Source organism: Cygnus olor, chromosome 1, assembly GCF_009769625.2.
Source record: "Cygnus olor isolate bCygOlo1 chromosome 1, bCygOlo1.pri.v2, whole genome shotgun sequence".
NCBI lineage: Eukaryota > Metazoa > Chordata > Aves > Anseriformes > Anatidae > Cygnus > Cygnus olor.
Genome location: NC_049169.1, coordinates 54,177,103 through 54,193,524, shown reverse-complemented (window position 1 = coordinate 54,193,524; position 16,422 = coordinate 54,177,103). Strand labels below are relative to the sequence as shown.

The 16,422-nt window shown below is 43.0% G+C and overlaps 1 protein-coding gene across 17 annotated transcripts in view; it reads left to right on the top strand.

The window, feature by feature from the left end:
- The window catches only part of TNRC6B (trinucleotide repeat containing adaptor 6B), a 94,365-nt gene extending 78,272 nt beyond the window's left edge, over positions 1-16,093 (top strand). For all 17 annotated transcript variants that reach the window (XM_040558909.1, XM_040558902.1, XM_040558893.1 and 14 more), the window contains 2 exons: positions 1,330-1,469; positions 2,392-16,093. In XM_040558909.1, coding sequence (XP_040414843.1) covers positions 1,330-1,469; positions 2,392-2,782 — 531 coding nt within the window. In that variant the 3' untranslated portion in view covers positions 2,783-16,093. The remainder of the gene's footprint in view (positions 1-1,329; positions 1,470-2,391) is intronic.
- Positions 16,094-16,422: the final 329 nt, after the last annotated feature.

Genomic DNA, 16,422 nt, shown 5'->3' with positions numbered 1-16,422 from the left:
GAAATGAATTTTGTGGAGATCCTGGTTTCAGCGATCCCAGTTAGTCTCTATTCAAGGCCTAGGAAAAGCTTGTGTGATTATCAGCAGCGCCCTGAGGTCTAGACAGAGAGTTCCCTGTTCAGCAGGGTAATTTACCACGCTTCTAGTGCAGTTTAAGATGACATCAGTGTGAAAGGAAAGACAGTCTCCTTCAGATCACCCCAACTGGCAAGCTACGCTCCTTTCACAGGAAAGTCTGTTTTCCTTAGGAAACAGCAGTGGTGTGACGAAGAGGCACAATTCTAAGTCCCCACCCTGTGCAGGGTAGTTTACTGCTTTAGTAATCTTTTAATGGAATAAAAATATCTTTCGAACGCATTGAATTAATAAAAAAAAGAAGGTAGGTTATAGTTGTTCATAACAAATCCTTTTTGTTGTGGGTCAAGTACACTGGAGAGGAGGAAGTGTAAAGATTAGGGTGATTTCAGAGACGGTATCATCAGTTTCTTTTTTAATCTTGTCCACATTTGTAACCACATAAAACTTTCTTCTCCTGAAAAGAGGGAGGGGGGGAGGAAGAATGTAATAACACTTCCTTAAGTATCTGCACATACGGATCCCATTTGTGTGTGCATGTTTCTGTGGCATACCAGGAATGGAATCTGTCTGTACAGAACACCTTGGAGAACAGCAGTTACTGGAGGTAAGAAACTGTTATGCTGCAGGAAGGAATGCAGGCAACAGCTGCTGTGAAAACATTAGTTCAGGAGGAATGAACATTGCTGGGTTTGGCAGAAAGATCCCTGTCTGTTTCTGTGACTTAATGTTTAATAACCACAAAGACAAAAAAAGCACCAAAATAAAAATAAAAAAGCCCCTTGTTAGAGAGGTGAGATTTCCAAATTTGCAAAGAACGTTTACCTACTGGTTCATGTAAATTCTACTGAAATCAGAGTGCTGGAGGCTTAACAAATTCTGGTTCTCTGGTCCAAGTCCTAATGGCTGGAGATGGTGAGAAATGCAACTTGCATGTAATTACTGGAAAACTTTCCAACATAAGGAGAGTGACAAGTTAAGAAAGTGAGGAAGGAAAAACTGAACTTGAGCTAAAAGTGAGCTGAAAAGATGTCAGATTGTTGCATAAAGTGAAGTCACTGTAATTGTGAGAATTTGAATAGCATACAGAAATGCTGTTTGAAAATTAAATCCTCTCACCTTTGCGCACTTTGTTACTTCCACCTGTTTTCCTCTGAGAACAGTTATCTTTAAACTACTTGTGACTGCTAAGTTTAAAGTACGTTTGATGAAATAGTTACAAATGTCCCTTTTACCCTGGCTGTTCTTCCTCAGATCGATGGGTCAACCTTGAGGACGATCTGCATGCAGCACGGCCCACTGCTGACATTCCATCTGAACCTGACCCAGGGCACCGCCCTCATCCGATACAACACCAAACAGGAGGCGGCCAAGGCCCAGACTGCACTGCACATGTGAGCAAATCCCAGTGGCCTTTCTTTGTTACCGCATTAGTCATGAACACCAAATGTCTCTCCACTGCTCTGCTTTGGAAACTCATTTCAAGTGCGCTTCTTTGAAGGGGATCTTTCATTCATGAGTAGAAGATTAGAAGCAAAGCTGCCTTCCATTTATGTTGTTTTAATTTTTGGCACAAACTGGTAAATACAGAGCCAGTAAGGTGCAAATAGCAGGGTGGAATTGTGACCAGTATGCGAATTACTGTACACTTTGGGCTATTTTATGAAACCTTGTGAATGACTTCAGATGAAAATCATCCTTACATATGTAACCCAAATGTGCGGGAACCTGCTAAAGTTTTGAGATAAACCTGAAATAGCTTTTGTGAAAGGCTGCAGATCTTAAGTTTCCTGTTACCTAAGCCTTTTGGAATTGACTGTGGCCCTGTTAAGTTTGGAAAATGTGACAGGTTTTGAGACCATTTTTTTTTGGGGTGGTGGTAATAAGCACTAAAACTCAGTGAAATCTTATAAGCGAGGCTAATCTTATCCTGAACTTCCTGGGCTTTTTTAGCCTTTTCTTTCTCTATTCTGTTTGAAAGGTGGCATATGTGCATTTCCCACTTCAGCTACACCGCGTATGTACTTTCATTGTCCTCACATTTATCTTCAGGGCCTTAGTTTAAATGTAGAAAGCTTTTGTTGCAGGCCTAACAATAGAGAATTTGATTTTTGCCCCTTACAAAATGGAAGTTACTGTGCTTTGAGTCAGTTTCACTGTCAAGAGAACGGCTGACATTTTCTGTGCTCTTTTCATTGTGGCAAGTTGCTTTCTGCTTTGGTTTTGTCACCTGATAGCGTTCTTTCCGTGCCTTCTGAATCCCTACCCTTAACTTCCAGCTTTGTCTAATTATTTTTTCTTCCACCTGTCTTCTAGGTGTGTGTTGGGAAACACTACCATCCTGGCTGAGTTTGCCACAGACGAAGAGGTTAGTCGCTTTCTGGCACAAGCTCAGCCCCCTACACCTGCAGCAACCCCAAGTGCACCCACGGCAGGCTGGCAATCCCTGGAGACGGGACAGAACCAGACAGATCCAGTTGGACCTGCTTTGAATCTCTTTGGTGGGTCAACAGGGCTTGGGCAGTGGAGCAGTGGTGGCGGCGGCGGCAGCAGTGGGGGCGATCTCACTGGCGCTTCATTGTGGGGGCCCCCAAACTATTCTTCAAGCTTGTGGGGGGTCCCAAGCGTAGAGGATCCACACAGAATGGGCAGCCCTGCTCCCTTACTACCTGGAGACCTTCTGGGAGGAGGGTCGGATTCAATCTGAACTTAGAACTTTCAACTCTGACCTCGTGACCTTTTTTGGAACAGCAGCAGCACTAACTTGACCTTTTCGTTTTTTTCAACTTGCAATAAATACATTTATAAAAGGAAAAAAGAAAACGGAGAGAGAAAAAAAGGTGGGTCATTGACAGACTGTCTGAGCACATAGTTGCCTCCCTTATATAACTTCAGTTTTTTCGTTTGGAATATGAATCCAAAAAGAGAACATATCACTCTTGAAATACTTGAATCATGAACGCCAACTTAGAAAGACAATGTGAAGCAAGTACACATACCATTTAAATCTAAACACAAAAAATTAAAAAAATTAGTTTCTAGTTTTTCACTTTTTCATGTTATACGGAAGTTGTTGCTAAGAAACATATATACTGAAAAAATAGCTTTTTAACTTTGTTTGCACTGGGTGTGTTTCCGTCCTTAGGTCTACCATGTTGGGTTGGGGCAGGGGTGGGATTCAAAAGAAAAAAAGGGGTGGGGGGGAGGGGAAGACTTGACGGAGCCTCACTTTAAAAACAAAAAACAAAATAATAATTAAAAAATAAAAAAATGAAAAAACAACAAAAAAAAACAAAACAGAAAACAAAACAAAAAAACCAACACTTCGTGATTGGCTGGTTGATAAGTACCAGTATGTTCTGGCACATGTAACTGCCCACGTGTGCTTGTTTCTGTGTGAGTGCGTGTGCACATGTTCGTGTGTGTGCATTTTTTCTCTATATATATAATCTTGAAACGCTGCATTGCTGATGGTCTACGGGCTGGCTGGCCATCTGCGTGTCTTGATTCTGAAAACAAGACAAGCACGGTGGAGTCCCTGTGGCTGAAGCAGAATCCAGTTGGGCTGGATTAAAATTTGTCAGTAGGTTTTTTTAAATTCATTTTAGCAGGGTGCTATCTCAAGTTTGCAGATCATACTGAGTGGGTAGTCGCTTCCTAGCCCTTGTTCTAAGCCTGTGGTAGAGCGGAACACTGCCATATCCAAAGGATTTGGTGAGAGGGGAGCCAATGTTGTCTTTTGAGTAGCAGTGTATTTATTTATTTATGTCTGCATGTGGGGTTTTTGTACTGAGTGAACCCTAGAATGTTTGTTATATAATGCAAGCCATTTTTTTTCTTCAGAAGAGGGGAGGAAAGAAGTCATTGCCATTTTTGTGTGACAAAGACGAATGTTCTTACTCAGTCTCTTGCAAGCTTCAGTACCTTGAAAGAAAAAGATGAGCGTTTGTTTTCTCCCCCGAATGCATAAACAAGCACCCGTATTCATTTGCAAAGAATCCATCAAAACCCTGAAAGTCCAGCCCAACCAAATTAGCCTTTAATTGATTTACTGCTTGTATTAAAACTGACAAAAATGAAATCGTGTCAGCAAATCGCTGGCCGGCCTGCCTCATCTCCTGAAAGCACATGCAGCTAACTCCTTTCTGCGTCTTCACGGTGAGCGTTACCTGTGCCAGGCCTTGGTGTATTACAACGCCAGACCATCACTGACAGAAACGTTTACTTACGAATGTTCTTAAACCAGTGTGTACTTCAAACGTTTCCTTTTGTTTCTCTGTGTTGTGTTTTTTCCTGTGTACGTGGTTTTGCTTAGGGAGGTATATAACTAGCAAAGACTTTTTTTTTTTTTAAAGTATTGCACCTTTTTGTTTTTTTGTTTTTACTTTTTCTGTACTGTTGCTTTTTAATTTCTGTATTTAAGGAAAGGTTTGGGGTTTTTTTTAGCATCAGTGTAAGTAGTACCCTGGGCAGGATAGGGGTAACCTATATAATCCACAGTGATAGCCAGTGTGTGCGTGCATGTGTGCGCCGGGAACAAAACTTCCAAGACTGCTTGTTGGGAGGCGACTTGCAGCAGCCTTGAAGGAGCATCCCTTTACACAAAGCCAGAAGTCTTTAGGAGGGGGGACTGGGAAAAAAGGGAAGAGAGATGCCGGTACTTTTTCTGTAAGTGCTAGCACTTCCGCGTGGCGTTGTCTAGCTGTCATACTGTGTAACGAAGTGCCGACGTTGAGTACCAGCAGATACCTGTCCATTCCAACCCTCAGCGGGAGCAGTTCTCTGTTTTCATTGCCTGTCCGGGGGGGGGAGGATAGGGGAGCCTCTTTCTTCAGCGTTTCATTGAAGGATACAACAGTGTCTATTACATTTAACTCTTAAGTTGGGTGGGGAGAAGTAAAAGCAGATAGGAGTGAGGTAGGGGTGTGTGTGTGCGTGTGCGTGCGTGTGCCTGTGCTGGGGCGGGGGGAAGGCCTAGGGAGTTACGTGGCTTTTTTGAATTCGCCCTTTCTGTGTAAACCCAATGTCACAAGGAAGGCTGACTGAGGGAAATGCTGCATTTACACATGCCTGTAGATTCGTATGCAAAGTGTTATGTGACAAAAAGTATGAGTAGGTTCGTTTTTGCTTAGTAAACTGGAGCGTGCAGCATACTCTGGCCCCGTTTGGATATACTTTCCTATCACGTCTCCTTCATCCCACCATGCACAAAGAAACAAAAACCTTCTCTTCCAGCTCCTGCTAGCTAGCTGCCCCTTGCTTGCACGCATCTGCAAAGCTTCGCTTCCAATAGCCTCCGCTTGAAGACCGGCCACGCTCCCACACGCAGAGCAGGTGTCGAGCAGCCCTGTGCCAGCAGTACTTCCTAGCGAAGCGCCTAACGAAGGGCCCGAGTCGAGCAAGTGCCCGTCCTCTCCCGTGGTTTGGTCTACGTGCTGGTTCATCGCTGTGCTCCACCCTCACTTCTCTCTCCCAGCCTGCCCTAAGGTCCCTTTTCCTGCACTTTGGGTTAGTTGAGTTCCTTGCGATACTACGGTGAAAGCCGGGTGCTAGAGCCCCTCTTGTTTACAAGACGTAATGAGGGATTTGAAATATTTAAAAAAAAAAAAAAAAAAGAAAAGCTAAATTGTTCTTCCATTGTAAGCTTAAAGGGAAAAAAGATTAAAACGTACAAAAAAAAAAAAGACCAAAAAGTGCATATATATATTTTAGATGAAGACTAACTCTGGGAGCATTTAACAGTGTTTTTGTTTTTATTTTAACATTTTGTTTTCCTGCTTTAAATTTGCAAGCATTCTCAGGAATTCTAGGGTAGGAAGCCAGTTTTTTGAAGATGGTTTATTTAACCTTATCCTAGATAGATGGCTGTTTCTTGTTGATAAACTTTTACAAGTTCCTGAATCTTCAAAATGTTTGAAAGTTTTTACTTTAAAATAAAAATGCTAAAAAAATTAATAAAAAGAAAAAGAAAAAAAAAGAAAAAAAATCTCCAAATGTTACTGTCAAGCGGGGGATCAAGGATTTGAAAGACTGTATAAGTTAAAATACGTCAAAACTTCTCAAGATCAGCAACAGAAATCCATTGTGATCTGAAGTTGGGGGAGAGGAAGGGTTATCGTTCGTAGTGCTGTGTCACTCACGCAGACATACGCAGTTGCATGGAGAAGAGAAGTGCGTGAATGAAAATCTATCACTTTGTTCCCTTTCGATTGAAACTAAAATATTCTTCCAAGCACCTTTTTCAAAGCAAAGTGAAACTGTAAACCTAACAAAAAATGCAGTATAGTTTATCCGAACGAGTCCTCAGTTAGGGGTAGCAGCAGGAAATACACGATGGTGCTTCTTTAAACCACTTGTAAGTAGTGCTAAAGAAAACCAGTGCTGACAGAAAACCCAAGAATGAAGTAGTTTGAGCCTGCCTTTTCCCATACAGAAAAGGGAGGCGATGCGGAAAAACTCCAGTAAAACGTCCCTTAGAAATCAACTTCGCTGTTTTCAGCTCTTTGCTCAGTTTTATTGCCCACTTGGAGATTTGCTGCTTGCTTTTCTTCACCCCCCAGCCCGCCCCCCCGACCTTTCTGTTTTGTTTTACAGGAGGGGAAAAGCTGTTAAAACTCTTGTGTTCCCCCTATTGCTGCTGGCTGTCAGGGCGTTCGGTCTTGAACTCGAGAGCTCGGTGCTGGGACGGCTGCCTTCTGGCCCCCAGCTCCAAGGCTCGGGGGCTCGCTCCGCCTGAAGTGGCCAGGCTCGAACCACAGAAACCGCGCTAGTGCCTTTTTCCACGCACCCGCATGCCCTACGGTAGGGGAAGGGAGGGAAGGCGAGGCAGTAGAGTTGCTTAATGGAAATGTACCCGCTTTTAAAGAAAAAAAAAAAAAAAAGAGCATGCTGCGTAAGCAGGTCGTGCGTCGAGTTACATAACAGTAGTTAGGATTACTGGTTAAAAAAAGTCAGATGCCAAATTTCTGTGCTTTCCGTATCAGTTGCCCAGTGGTTTCGTGTTGTGCTCTGTGTACATATGAGTGTATACGTGTGTGTCGATTCCAATGCATCAACTAATCTGGAGGAAAAAAAAAATATGTATGGTAGGCCAGTAGAGGAGCGTTCATTTGGGAGTTCAAGATTATTTTTAATTTTATTTTGTGATTTTTAAGGAGAGAAAATGAGTATTTTTTTTAGCCAGAGGCTGTGTTTTCATCAAACCAGCGGTGTCCTAAAAAAGCAGAAATGTAGGATTTTATCAAAAAAGAGCCCAGGAGCTTGGCAGTCACTTGGAAGTGAATTGTGACTGCTGAAGGCTTGCAGCCTGGAGCCTCAGTCATCTGCTGGGTCCAAACCTACTGTCATGCAGCAGTCCTCTCCTCCGTGCCCTAAAGGCACAGGCCTGCGAATGATGCTGACCATCTCCTCAGTGATAGTTTTCCTGAATTGTCAAAGCAAAGCCACGTTAATCTTACTGCTTTCCAACTACAGGTGACAGTTCTCTTCCTCTTTGAATTCTGTGTAGCTAACAGTGATGTTGCTGGTGCGGCGCAGTCCTGGCATCCCTAACCTCTGCCAAGGATTTCTGAGCACCCTGCTAACCAGACTCCTCTCCTGGGGACAACCATTGCTCAAATGTTGCTAATACTCTACTACTATTTGAGCTCCTAACAGCAAAAGGACAGCAAGAATTGGTGTATTTTGAGGCTTTTACGAAACTGTTCCAGGGAAGGAATTAGCAGCAGCATCATCTTGTTTAAAACATTGACAAGGCAGGGAAAAGGAGCTGCAGAAAACATACCTATGTCCTTTTTTTAAAAATTATTATTATTTTTTTAATTTTCTCAAGCTACAGAGAACACTATCATTCTGTTCCTGGTATTGGTTCTCAAGATTATACAGTTTAAATATATATGTACTTTGCAGGTGGTTTCAGATTTCCTGCTTTTTTGTTTTGAATCTTTCAGTGCTACATTTTAGCAGTCTTCTAAACAAGTACCCATTTGTTACGGGCCTCTTGGCTCACCCCCCAGCCTGCAGCCTACATCAAGCTGGGGCTTTTTAATAGGTTTGACGTTTCCTCACTCCGTTTGAGAATTTCATTTTAGCCATGGTAACAAAGCCTAGTAAGCAAAAAAAAATATATATAAAGAGGAGCGGGTGCAGCTCAGAAACCTGTGTTGAGACCTCTGACACTTATTTTGGAAAGCAGGTTTAATATATACGTTGGAAGACTCGCCAGCTTTTTCCAGTGTTTTTGTACTTCCCTGGACACTTGGCCAGCAGTCTTGAGAGCGTTTGTTTTTTTTTTTTTTTGCTGTTTTTTCCCAATCACAGGGTGTCAGGGTTTTCTTACAAGTTTTTTATTTTGCTTCGGGTTAAGTGGTGTGTGTAGTGTGCAAGAATATTAAACCAAGTGTGTTTTTCCTTTGCAATATAAACAAGATGTTTTCAACAAACTGGCTGGGATAACCACCTCAAAGATGAAATAACAATGGAACCTTTATATTAAGTTGGCTTTTTTTTTTTTTACCTACCATTAACTTCTAAACATTTAGTCTTTAGAACTTTTTCCCTAATCTTTTTCTTCCTAAAAAATGCTGCCACATCTTCCACTGTTTGTCTTGATAGTGCATCCAAGTAGTACTGTAGGAGTTTTGTTTTGTTGCTTCATTCTTTTATTATGTTTACCTCTTAGGCTTCTAAATTTGTTCATGCATTTTCTTTTCCTTTTGACTTTAGGAAGGAGTACTGTATGTGTTTCTGAGATACCCAATTTTGGTCAAGTCTAGTCTTGGAAACTGGTCATCCTCATGTAAATGAGTCCCGCTGACCCGAAATGAGCGTGTACTGCTCAAGTAAGGGCTCTTTGTGCAAGTAAACCTTAGCTGGACCAGGGTCCAGGTAGCAGCTGAGGACCTGTTACATTTCCAAAGCAGCAAAGAGATCAGTGTTGTATATCTCACATTCACTGTAACTCATGTGACCTTACCATCCAGGTTTCTCTAAGTGGATTGAAATGCTGGTTTTGTGGCAGATGGTTAGCACCTCAGGGTATGGGTCCTGATTGAGTAGAAGGTAATTTTTCTTCTCTTGAAAGCGGAGAGGTTCTCCAGGAACTCCCTGGTCCCCCCCAGGAGCAGCTTTCTTATCTGTAAATGTGTGCGTGTATTCATGGGCAGGAAAGTAATCCTGAGAAAACTAAGTTGAAATGAATTCAAAAAAAACAAAAGCTGTTGAAATGCAACTTTGGTCCTGAATCTGAAACAACATATGCAGAATCTGTTGCTGTGACTAAATTGACTTTTTGCACAAAATACCGTTTCAGTTTTGTACAGTTTACCTGCTACAGTTTTGCAATGACAGAAACCTTATTGCCTGATGCTGTTAGATCATATCAGTCATTCCTGCTGTGATCAAAATACAGATGTCTGAAGTCCAAATCCTTGTCTTTTTCCTTCACCTCCGTTACAAGGCTTCTCAGTGCAGCAGAAGGATATTAGCAGTAATGGAGGAAAACTTGTAAAGCTTCCCTGGCGTTGACAAACCCCACTTCCCTGCTGTGCTGAATTCATATCCAAACCTAAAATGCAAACCCTGAACGATGCTGGAGCAGAGCTGTTGGTTGGACTAGACGGCAGGAGCCTAACTGGAGATCTTTAGCAGTCTTGCTAGTTGGTGTCCCTCACGATGTTTTCCCCAAGTGTCCTGTCCCTGTAAATACCAGTGTTGATGAATTTTACCAAAGTTCCTCTGTGGTAGGTGATAGGAAACAGCCAGGTCCATCTCGTAGTGACTCTCCAAGCAGAGCTTTGTCTACAGTAGGAGTCAAGGGTCCGTCTGTCTACACTGCTGTTAAAACTGAGTCAGGGTCCTGTTAAAATATAGCTCTCTGTTTTGTGGTGTACTTGGAACTTTAAACCTTGTGCTACAGTGACTAGAGCTTCTAATCCTTATGTGAAAAGTGATTTAAGGTTTCATCTGTGATACAAAAAAGCACCACAGCTCCTGACCAGGTGGAGTCTGTTGTTAAAACTGTCATCAGGCCAAGGTAGACCCAGCTTCACCCGTGGCACGCAGCAGCCGACATCCCTTCGCTTCCACGGTTTGCGTGCGCGTTTTCATTGAGCTATGCAGGAAAGTTTCTCTCTAAAAATCCTCCAGGATCCTGTGCTACGTGAGCAAGCTTCTAACAATTCAAGTGCCCTCTGCAAAGAGCCATTTTCACCCCATGTGTGTGTGGCAGTTGGGACTGGTGACATTCAGCAGTGTTAGTGCTCCTGTTAACGTCGTAGCGAGAAAGGGAGTTTTGTGACTCGACTCTGACAGCCCTTTCGTACGTGAACACAGAGCACTCCGGGGAAGGGGGGGAGAAGGACGAACGCGTTGTGCCAGCCAGCATTAAGTATTTTTGCAGCAAACACTCTTGACTGTGGTGGACAGAGGGGAAGGGAGGAGATGGGAGAAGTTTGCCTGGATGCGCAATACAAGGAGGCAGTGCATAGCGAGAAACATTTCCTTGAGCACTAAACGCCTCATCTTGGGTATTAGTGTGTGTTGTCACCTTCACAGAACTCATTTCTTCAATTTTTTAAAGGTTTTTTTTTTGTATTTTTTTTTTCTTCTTAAACTGAGACAAAGTGGAAGCTTCAGTAAGAGCAGGTTGCACAGCTTGCTAGAATAGCTATTTTAGTGACATGGTTATGATATTATGTGCTTGCTTTCCCCTCCCTCTCCCTGCCAGATACGGCTTACCCTTTCTATATAAGGCGTCAAGTGTGGGTTTTTTTGTTTTGTTTTGGGGATGCGTGGAGAAGAAGCAAAATGAAGTGAAAAATGCAAGCCAAGGTAGAACAGCCTTACTTTAGGGGGGTAGCCTTACAACAGAGCTTTATAGTGAGTGTGCTGTATTCCAAAATATGTAAGCCAAAAACAAAAAAAAAAGCATTCATTTATGCAAAAAAAATCAAAAAGAGGTGTTGGAAGACTTCTTTAATATGTACCTTCTAAAGGTAGCGTAAGGTCTCACCAAGTGATACGTTATCGTGATACTTCTTGCTGGGTCAGTAGGGATGGGTCGGGGTATAAGCGCTTAATGTTTTCCTCCTTCTATGTTTTTACAAGCAGTAAGTTAAATGTGGTATTTATGAATGTGCCTTTGTGAGTATAGTGACTAATTGAGGAGACCGCTTGGGCTGGAGGGGAGACAATGGTCAATTTATTCTTTCAAGAGGTCAGACGTTGAGATTCCAGCCCACTGGTCCCTTTCGGCAAGCAGCATCTTTGGGCTGGTCTCTACACTGCACAATACGTATTCATATGTGGTAGAGATCGGGGTGGGGGGCGAGGAGGGACGTCGTGTGATGCACAGAAGCTGTTGGTAGTTTTAGGCTAGGCTGCCGTTGCAGGTTGAGTTTGTACATGTACTACGTGGCTTCTCTTTACGTTGGTGTGCATGAGTGTGAGTGCGTGTGGCTTTATTTTTTTGTAAGCACTGGAGAATTGAAACACAGTGATGTTTGAGACAAATTTATACATGTAGACAAGATGATGTTTTGTAGCTTCTGTTAAATAGTGGGTGCAGGCACACTTTTATCCTCTGTCCGTGTCCTGATAAGAGAAACAGGAAAATTTATTTTTTTCAACCCTTCAACTTCCAGCACACTTAATGTTGCCATTTAAATGAACAGGGTATTACACAAGAAGAAAAAGAGGTTTTGAAATGGTGAGGTAGAAGTGTTTAAAAGGAAAAAAAAAAAATCTGAAGTAATTTTTTGTTTCTTCAAAGCTATTTGTAGCTAAACATGGGAATCTGCAGTGTCTCCTTCCATTTGTTTTTTTTCTAATAATTCACCTCTTCGTCCCACCCAAACCGAGGTGTACGAGATCAAGAGCTGTTGCTGTAGCCACTCGCAATTCCCACCCTGAAAAGCAACTCCAGTGGGATCCCTCAGCTCTATTCAGGAAGACAAAGAGAGGAGAGACTCTGCAGTTTTCTTTGCTTCGCTCTCATTCCTCTCTAATGGCCTTGAAATGTATTATTATGCAAATGTGAATTTTGATACTGAACTTAAGAAGAGGTTGTTTGTTCTTTTTTCAAAAAAAAAAAAAAAAAGGTCCCATATGTGGTCAGCATTGCTTCTTTATTTTGTAAGTGAATTGTAAACTATGCATTCTGCAAAGGGGGCGTAGGGGACGAAGATAGCTTTGCTAAACTGTTCAGGAGTTTCTGTGTCCATGGTAGATCCGCTACAGTTTGGGGGGGTGGTGAAGTGATAACTTGGAAATAGAAAGGAGTTCGTAAGAACTTCTCATGGTCGGAATTTGGCCACTGGGCAGAGATTTGGGGAAACAAAGGTCAACTACAAAAGAAAATTGGCTCCAAACCTGCTGCAGGATTGTCAATTGTAGCCATGCAGTGTTAACCCAGGGCCAGTAGGGTGACTGGGACACCAGCTCTACCTGGGGAGCGATCCGCCGCTGCCTCCTGTGTTCTGGCCCCAGTCAAGCTCAGGAAAACACGGTGCCGTAGGCACTGGCTTCTTTGGATTTACTACTCGCTTTCCATTATAACAGTCTTGCACTCTCCCAGGAGAATTGGGACGCAGCTGGTCCTTCTGTCTACACCCTCTTTTCCCTAAAATTTTCATTGCTGCTGTTCCTGGCACAGGTCGAATGGTGGCGGCACAGCTATGGACAAGGCGGTGGAGGTGGTACTGGTAGTGCTGATCAAGGCATGACCGTGAGGGTTGCATTTTTCAACATTGGCAGTGTGTGAAATTTTGGGGAATGTAGACTGATGTGTAGACAAGGCTCTGTTGAAAGGAAAGGATCTTTTCATCCATTAAGTGGTTGGTAGCATAATGGGCAAAAAAGGATTCACTTCCGCACATCTCCAAAATGCAGCCATTGTGTGAATTTCTTGCGTTCCTTGAAGCTCGCTGAGCTTCCAGGAGCAATCTCCTCAGAAAAGTGTAGATCTCGCTGCCCTCTTCATCATCTTACTAGGGACCCTTTGTTGACTTGACTTTTTCCTTCGTCCATGGTGTACCATGGTACCTGCATTATCCTTGGCATTATCTTAGATGTAATATCATAAACCGAGAGGTTATCCTGCCTGTATTCAGTGTTTTCATGCAGCAATTTTATTTTTGTTGACGTTCACAGTACTGTAATAAGTAAGAGACTTGATGATCACTCTCGCATCTGCGCCTGCCTTGCAGATGCGATCTTATCAGGGTTCCACTCTGTCAGATTGCCTTCAACAAAAAAAAATTTAAAAAAAGGAAAAAAAAAATCTGAAGTTTCAACTCACAAAAATACCTCGTGGTACATTTCCCCTTCTGACGTAACCATTTAAATCTTAACATTTTCTTCTAAACTTAATAGGTTTTCATTTCCATCTGTTGTCTCCTTTCTAAAAAAGATGCTTGGAATAGTGGTTTTGAGCACAGGACCAGAAGCCTGGAACTCCTGACTTTGAACATTGGCCCTTATTCTTCCCTCTTTGGCCTTGGGCAAGTCATTGAACTTCTTTGCCTTTGTTTTTTCATTTGGAAAACAGGGGTGATAATAATACTTACCTACCTCACAGGGGTTTTGTGAGGATCAAGTAGTACATGTTTGTAAAGTGCTTTAAAGATTAAAAGCATGATAGAAGTATTAAGAGTTCTTACAGCAAGATAGCTCAGTTCTTTTTACATTGTTTGCTTGTGTGGAGGGAGAGAACCTACGACATTTTCTGTGATTAAGCCATTAGACACTCAGATCCTGAATGACAGAAGTTGATGGAGATTGTTACTCACGCTCCTCCTGTCTTTGTGCCAGTTTCCTCCTCCTGCTCTTCCTCGTATCGTTGCACCAGTTTTGCTCCAGGTCACACGTCTCTAGTCATACTTCTGGATAAACTTTTGAACTTGAAGTACTTCGAGCTTGCTGCTTCTTTCACCAGATCTCCACGTTGGAATCCGTTCGTGTGCTTCTCCCTGCCTTCAAACAGAGTTTTTGCTAATTGTCATCCTCCATCGGGCTCATCTCCTCCTGCCGCCACGAAGGGGAGGTGGTGGTCTGGGGCTGCAATACGAAGAGCTGCTCCAGGAGCGAAGGGCACAGCAGCTTCCCATGGCCTTCCCTGAGCTAACTTCTCGGCGTGTTGTCAGTGACACTTCCAAGTACGGCGTTTCTTTTTGCTCCACGGCAGAAGCCATCAGCTGCCAGCGAGATGTAGGAATAGGGAGCGATGGTCACTGCTGCCCGCGCGCCTTCCAGCCTCCCACAGCCTCTCCGGGAGCGTTTTGAGGAAAGGATTGAACCCAGCGGCTGTCAGGGAGCCTCTGCTACTTCCTCCCCTCTCCAGCCCTGTGGTTACCCTTTCTTCTTCCGTGGATGTGCACCTCAGGGGTGTGCATTTGATCCCCCATGCCTTTGGGCGTTTGGCCTTTGAAACACCAAGGGAAGGGTTTCCGTGTCCGAAACCTCCCCGACGCTCCCCGGTCCTTTGTCCCGCGCTGCTCACTGTGGCCTTAGGATCATCCCTGTTGCCAGATGCCACCTGCTCCATCTCTGCTCGTACTTGGGACGAAACACACGCAGCGGTCCTGCAGAGAAGGAAGCTGGAGCGATGCAGGTGCACCCGTGGGGTTTACACACGCGGCCCTTGAGTTTTTGTCACGGCCTGCGGGGCGCGTGCGGAGGATCTGAGGCGCGATGCTTTTTCTTTCTCGTTCAGAAAACTGAACAAACGGCAGCGCGGCTGCTGATGACAACTCTGTAATGTTTACTTTGGAAGAAATGTTAGGTATTTTCCCCCAAAGAACCAAAAATTAAAAAAAACAAAGTAATGAAAGTAACCAAATGTAAACGTCCTAGAGGGAGGGAAGGGGAGGAGGAGAAGCAGTGACGGGGGGAGCACTCTGGTCTATCCTGATCTCCACCGCTTGGCTGGAGATGCGAAATGCTGCTCTGAGTTCCACAAACATAAGGGATTATGTTTACAAAGGTAAATGCCTTCTACCTGTTCAGGAAACTGGCTCACGGTGGGCATCAGACGTCTGGCGAGCTTCTCCTCATTGCCAGCGGGCAATGGGAGAAGGGTGTGTCTGGAAGAGGAATGGAGAAATAGGTTAATTTCATCTAATCTTTGTAGTAAAGCAGTGCCACCTTCCTCTCTTCTTCTTCAAAAAAAGACAAGCGAAGGGAGGAGGTTGCAGAACAAGAAAATCGGTGATGTCCAAACTGGCTGGATTAGAAAAGGCAGCTTTTCTACTTTGCACATAACTAGGTAACAGGAAGGTACAGCTCAAGTCCTCTTGCCTGAAACACTGTCCCCCAGAAGCAGACATTGTAATAATAAAACTAGTGGCTGTGTATATTGATGCTCTTCGCAAGTTACCTATAAGTGTTGTTTTTTTTTTTTTTTCTTATACTTGAAATAGCTTCCTCTTAACTAAACTCTCACCGGAGCTCTGGTTTCTCCCCTCCTTCTCCAGCGCGCAGTAAAGCAAACAGATACAGGACAAACGGGGAGGACGTAGAGGAGATGCCGCAGTGTCTTGCATATAGCCAGGGTTCATCTTAATTTCCATCCCATACGCTCTCAGCTCTTTGAATTTCCTTTCCTGAGGGTTTTCCATGGACACAGAAACTCAGCACTTTACAAGGTGCTCTCGTATGGCTGGCTGCCCCCCCCCCCCCCTTCTCCTCCTTTTCTATATTTTTATTTTACTTTTAGTATAGTGGTACTTAAAATCACTGGTTCACGTAAAAAGAAAAAGAAAAAAAAAAACAACCAACAATAAAATGTTTAAACTCTACTAATGTACAAATAAGCTGAAATGTTGCATTTTATGTGTATTTTTGCCATAGCAGGTACTGTATTTCTCATGCTGGATTTAGAAAAAAAAAAAGAAAAAAAAAAGAGAAAAAAAGAGAAAAAACGAAAAAACAAACAAAAAGGGTGATGTTTTATTGGAGTGTGACAAGAGTAATAAGGAATTAAGTCGTCGTCATTTCATTGAAACTGAGAGATGGTGTAATACATATATAAGTTTTCTGAAGGTTTTTTTTTGGGCTTTTAAACAGCTTTTTTTTCGTTTTTATTTTATTTTTATTTTTTTTTGAAAGATATGATTGTATTATGTGCAACTCAGTTGCTTACATTATAACTACAAAATATTTTTGGGTTCCTGGAAAAAAAACAAAAAAAAACAAAAAAAAACGAGAAAAAAAAAGTAAAAAAAAAAAAAAAGAGAAAAAGACTAATAAATGTGTTTGGCTGCTAAGCATTTAAATCCTTTGGCTTCCGGTACTTTTTTGTTGGTTTTTGGGGGGGGGTTATTTTTTGGGGGGGGGGGGGGGGGGGGGGGG